The following is a 6,129-nucleotide window of genomic DNA, read 5'->3' as shown; positions in this document are numbered from 1 at the left end:
TATATATATATATATATATATATATGTATGTGTGTGTGGTTGTACATACACATATATGTAGTTGTTTTTTTGGTGTTTGGCTTAGTGTTATGTTAGAATTATTATTATACTCTTATACCTTGTGTTCTTTAATATTTTGAATTGTTTTTAGCTTTATTTTTTTGTTTTTCATTTAAATGTTAAGTTTTGAAATTTTGTTGTATGCATTTGTCACTTTTATTTAATCTCTTTATTTTTAAAATGTGTATAGGTAGTATTTATAAAGTTTTAGCTTTTAGTTTTGGATCTGTTTTTAGTTGTTTTAATACTACAATTGATTGCTTCTGTTGTCCTCATTTGTAAGTCGCTTTGGATAAAAGCGTCTACTAAATGACTAAATAAATAAATCAATAAATGCGAGAACTTGGTTCTTCTGAGAGGTCAAATGATGCCACCTTATCTTAAATCCGGATTTGTTCAAATGTTTTAATATTATTGTTTAATTGTAATATATAGTATTATATATTATAAATATATATATTATATACAGTGCACAGTATGTATGTCCTCATTTGTAAAAACAGTAAATAAAGTTTTTTAAAATTGTAAAAACACAAAGTTCAGGTATGAGTTATTAACTAGCTGTATATAAAAACGGAAAGTCTCCATTTAGCCAGGTGAACATATCGATTACACCGCCACTATGGTACTATATATAAGGTGTACTATAATGGTATTTCTTTTATGAGATGACTCAATTAAGGATATTTCTAGAGCTTAGGATCGACAGCAGAGTCGAAGATATTGGATGGAAGTTACATTTAGAGGTTAGATGAAGATATCAAAAGCAAACCAGAAAGATGAAGAGACAGATGGTGGGGAGGGGGGTAATGGAAGAGTAGATACCCACCCGATGGTGCTTCCAAGTGCAGCCTCAATGGTCCAGACACAGTGCAAGTTGTGCTCATAAGGAGCTGGGTAACCAGGAGACAGAATCCGGCCCACGGGCTCATCTTTAATCGTTCCTCCACACTCGGCTGGGTAAAGAAAGAGATAAACAAAGGCGCAATCCTTCAATGACTGCTCACAACTCTGCAGCACAAACAGTACATCTTAAAAAAAAAAAAAAAAAAAAGAAACAAACACAGTTGGGCCCAAAGGTCAGAGACCAATAGTTAAAGTGATTCTATTGTACAATTTTAATTAATACATATAACAAAATTAAATATGATATGATATGATATGATATCATATAATATATTTTGTCCCATTTTACATTAATTAAGGCCTATTTGGTTTGAATTAGATTTTGAAATAACATTTTTAATGAAGACAACATATATGAAAGAATGCCAATAACGAAAACACTGGGTGTTAAAAACCTACAACCTACAAAAAAAAAACAAAAAAAAACTAAGTGACAGGTCCGCTTCCGTTAGGGATTCTGCATTGGTATCTAAATCCATGAAGCAAGGATGGTACACTGTGTGCTGTGCAGTGATGCATCATCAGGTGGCAGGGGCGCGAATAACTTTCCACTTTAAAAGAATACATTCAGCACTGAGCAGAGTTTTATGAGTGATGAGCAGAATAATATGGCCGTATATCACCTCCAGGATTAAGCCTTCCCTGGGGAGCGCATATTTCCTTTGGCTAATATCACTGGTAGTGTTGGTAATATGTCCTGCCCCAGACATGACTATCCATCTTACACTGGGGAAATGGTGGTGTTGCTGGTGGTGGGCAGTGGGGGTACAAATCACTTGTTTGTCAGGAGGTTGGGGCCAGAGCGTGTGACAGTTCCAGTTTCACGGATCAGGAAGTCATGAGAGTGTTATATCCAGCCCCTGCCATCGTCATCATCATCCCAGAGGTCAAATGCATGTGCCCTTACACAGCATAAACTCGTACTGTATATACACATATACACCCTCTAGACATGGACTGGAACCGAATGAGTTTGCATACAGAATACAGCGTAAATCCCACTTATTAATTATTCAAGCTGCCTTTATTTTATTTTATTTTTTTTTTTGAGGAGGGGCCTGATAAACTAAGTCTATATATCTAAAATATACACTGTTTTACTTACAAATGTTAAACTTTCCATGAAAACAAATGAGTAATCTGTTTTAACAATTTGGCTTGACCACACAAAATATGTTAATTTGAAATTTGAATATTCCACAACCTTTTTTTTAATAATTATTTTATTTTTTTATTTTCTTTATTACTTGTCTGATATCATATGCATTATTTTATTTTATTTAATTTTTAATTTTATTTATTTATTTATTTAATTTTTTATTTTATTGTATTTTTTATTTTATTTTATATTTTATTATTTAAATATTTTATTTTATTTTATATTTTATTTTATTTTATTTCATATTTTATTTTATTTCATATTTTATTATTTTATTTTATTTTATTTTATTTTATTTTATTTTAGACATTGGCATTTCGGTCATGACCATCTATGTTCAACGATGGTTATACAGTAATTAAAACATACTGATTTAGGCCAAAGACTCAAGGTCTTAAAGTGGCTGATGAAACATCTCTTCACAATGACAAATGACTATAGTTAAGGCCAATTACATCTTACATTAAAATGGATTTCACTGGGTCTTTTAAATAAAAGTTAGATTTTTGATTGGGTTGTTAGCGCTTTTTGTTTTTCTGATGAAAGGACCGATTGGACACTTTGAAGGTTTGAAGAAATTAAACAGTAAGAAATAAAACGTATTTTTTTTCTCTCTGTAGAAAATGTTAAGAATACAAGTATTGATCAACAGTAATCTAGTACTACATCCCAAAAACAGTACTGAAGTATAGCTATGAAGTTCAACTTTACTTCAATCAAGCCAGTGGAGGGGCACTTCACACATTTGTTCCAGACACTTTCCCTCCACACATCTCTCCTTGAATCTCGGACAAGCAATGACACAAATTACACGGTGGCCGGCACTTTTAGTCATGTGAGATATACATGTCACAGCATGCAAGTTCAATGTGTTCAAATGCACACTTCAGCCTCTCAAGCCATTGTCACACATACTGAAAGGTATAAACATAGACATGGAGACAAACTTTTGATCTTTTCTTTTGATAGTGCACAGAGGGAAAAATGAATTGTTGAATGCAAAAGAGAAAGTATCTATCTATCTATCTATCTATCTATCTATCTATCTATCGTTGAGATTTATATATTGCAAGCTATTTCTTTTTCATCTGTCTTTCTCACACTTTTTTGTGCTTTTTTTGTCATCTCATATGAATTTCGTTCTGACGAATGTTCCCATAGTGGACAGCAGAGCCATAAATCACAATAAAACAAACCCATCTTCTTCAACTCCTGATATGACCTGCTTCGTAAGTCATAAAACTACATTTCTTGCTCTCTCATTCTCTCTTGCTCTCTCTTCCTCTCCCTCTTTTCTCTTATTCTCACCAACTTCTCATTTCTCACTGTCCACCCTCTGTTTTCTAGAGCACTAGTTAGTTTCCTGTTGTGGCGGATGAAAAATATTTGCTCATGCCTTTACAGTTCCATTTCTCCTCTGTATATGGGCATTTCAATTTTGCCTAAAGGTCTCCATAGGCTCCATAGGCTCAGGTGGGGAAGCACCATAATTCAAAATTCAACAGCATTGCAGAACGCCTTGAAAAGTAGGTCTGTGATAAACTCACATTGAGGAGAACCCAGGCTGAGTATAAGGGTGGGTGGTAGAAGACACATACACATGAAGAAAAAATCATAAGCACTCCAATTAATAGAACCCTCTCTGACTTGGGGGATCATATTCATGAAGCACATTCTCAGAGTGTATCATACAAAGACCATGCAGCAGATTTAAAGTTTGTGATACAATACAGTAATTAGGATTTCCCTAATTGTCATATGCCATAAGTTATATTACTTCTGTGAGGCAGATTTGGACTTTCTGCATAAGGGCACCCTCCGGCTTCCAGTATGAACGAAACAGACATTGCATGTGTTTATAGTGCTCCATAATGCTTACACCATCAAAACAAAACAAAACAAAACAAAACAAAAAACGCAAAAAAATGTTTTCCCGATCAATCCTGGACTCCTGCTCAAAATGATAAATTATTATAAAAAAAAAAAAAAAAAAAAAACAAAACAAAAAACCCAAAATTTAAAAAAAAAAAAAAAAAAAAAAAAATTAAATAAAAAGTGTACATTGTAAGTTTTCATTAATGTAAAAATATAACTCACTGTCACGTTCTAGCCTTGCTATATTTATCTTTTAATAAAAAATAAATTAAAAAGTCCTTAATGTTGTGCAAGTCTTTCCCCAAGGTATTGAATATCAATATATTTCGAGTTATCATATCAAAGTTAAAAATGTTGTCCCTAAAGTAACTGCCTAAAGAAGTGTGTAATTGTGAGTGTGAATGAGGTTGAGTATTCAGTAGCGTCTTACCAACACACATTGGGAGTGGGCTGTCCCATGCTCTCCTCTCCCCTCTGAGACATGTCAAAACCTCCGGGCCCTTTAAAGTGTAGCCAGGATCACAGCTATATGATACCGTGCTGCCTGCGAAGTGACCTTTGTCCTCCTGTTTAAAACCGAACTGAGGCACACCTGGGTCCTCACACTTCACCAACTCAAAACCTGCAATAAGACAGGGAAAAAAAGAGTGTGTCCTTCAAAACCTCTCCTGTGCTTGGTACATAGGTATCCATCCATCTATCTATCCATCTATTTATGTGTACACAGATACTGCTGTGTAATGGCTGCAAGGTGTCAGTGTGCTACTCACTGGTGAAGTGCAGCTCGAAGCCTTTGCTGGTATTATCACTGTTGCTAATGAACTCCAGCCACATGGTGCTGGATGTGCTGTTTAGAGTGACATCCATCATCTCTCTGCCTGTGAAGGTGCCCAGCAGTCTGGCATTGTTACTGCTACCATCATACACCTGAAACACACACAAAACAGTCACATACAGTCATCATATAATTTACAAACCAACATTACACATAAGTACGAATGCACACTAAGTCACAAAGACCTTAAGCAAGTCGTCCTCCTCCAGCCGGAAATCCCGCACTCTGAGCTGGATCCCTTTACCGGTTTGGGTTTGGATGGAGTAGATGCACTCATGGTTGTTGCCGTAGTAACCAGGGTAGTTGGGAGAGAGTAAAACTCCTTGTTTCCCGGTTACAGACGATCCACATTCAGCTGCAGCAAGGGAGGTAAGAAGTCAGATGACCTCTGACAAACGACCCATGATCTCAGTATAAACACAAGCACACTTATACACTCATGCTGGCAGTCAGGGGGTGGTGTGTGTTTGTGAATGAGTGCAAGTCAATTTCTCTGCCAAATTTTGCTCGGATATTGAACCACACAAATTAAATTTAAATCTATAGCTACTTTTACCTGTAAGTTAATAATTATTGTGATATTACGGATTATAACTGATACATCAATTGTTTTAAATGCTACAAGTGAATTTAGGCATCACATTTTAAGATTTTCTAAATATTACAATGAACAGTTTTACTAGTTTAGTGTATTTAAAGATTAATTTTAAGTGAGAGCAAAGGCAATCTAAATGTGAAAAAGGGTTAATGAGTAAGCAATATTAAATACCCTGATAAATAAATAAATAAAATCTCCAATATCAGTCAATAACTGATATATCATGCATCCCTTGTAATAACAATTTTTCTTAAATAACATTAAAAAGAAAAATATTGGGTGTTTTCTGGATGATGTTTTTGGAAGAAATAACTGTCATACCCAACAGATCTTAAGTGAAGTAAACCATATGCTATTTATTTAAATAAGTTTAAATACAAGGACGTTGACACAAAATCATAAACATATATTTACATATGAGCTGAGCTAGTTTCACAAGAGCGGTAAACAAATATGAAGCAAGGATAAGCCAGATAATGCTGCAGAAATACATAATACCTAATTACTTGCTTCAACCGGAATGTCAAAATCATAATGTTAAGAAATTACATTCTAATTGTAACATCTAAGCCATTCCAGCAGGAATTAAATTGAAGAAGTCTGGTCTCCAAGATACTTGTATGCTGATATCTACCATTACATTAATGCTGATTAAGCATTAGACTAAATTTAGGGCTGGTGCTGTGGTTTTATTTT

At 34.4% G+C, this 6,129-nt stretch overlaps 1 protein-coding gene across 1 annotated transcript in view; it reads right to left on the bottom strand.

Moving 5' to 3' along the window:
• The window catches only part of LOC107663732 (CUB and sushi domain-containing protein 2-like), a gene marked incomplete at its 5' end in the record, with an annotated part of 209,927 nt that overhangs the window by 99,829 nt on the left and 103,969 nt on the right, over positions 1-6,129 (bottom strand). Inside the window, 4 exons of the mRNA XM_016454031.1 lie at positions 890-1,016; positions 4,431-4,622; positions 4,771-4,927; positions 5,021-5,190. Of these exons, the coding sequence (XP_016309517.1) occupies positions 890-1,016; positions 4,431-4,622; positions 4,771-4,927; positions 5,021-5,190 (646 nt within the window). The remainder of the gene's footprint in view (positions 1-889; positions 1,017-4,430; positions 4,623-4,770; positions 4,928-5,020; positions 5,191-6,129) is intronic.

The sequence above is a fragment of the Sinocyclocheilus anshuiensis genome, unplaced genomic scaffold (genome assembly GCF_001515605.1).
Source record: "Sinocyclocheilus anshuiensis isolate Anshui unplaced genomic scaffold, SAMN03320099.WGS_v1.1 scaffold231, whole genome shotgun sequence".
Classification (NCBI taxonomy): domain Eukaryota; kingdom Metazoa; phylum Chordata; class Actinopteri; order Cypriniformes; family Cyprinidae; genus Sinocyclocheilus; species Sinocyclocheilus anshuiensis.
This window is presented reverse-complemented; position numbering and strand designations above follow the sequence as displayed.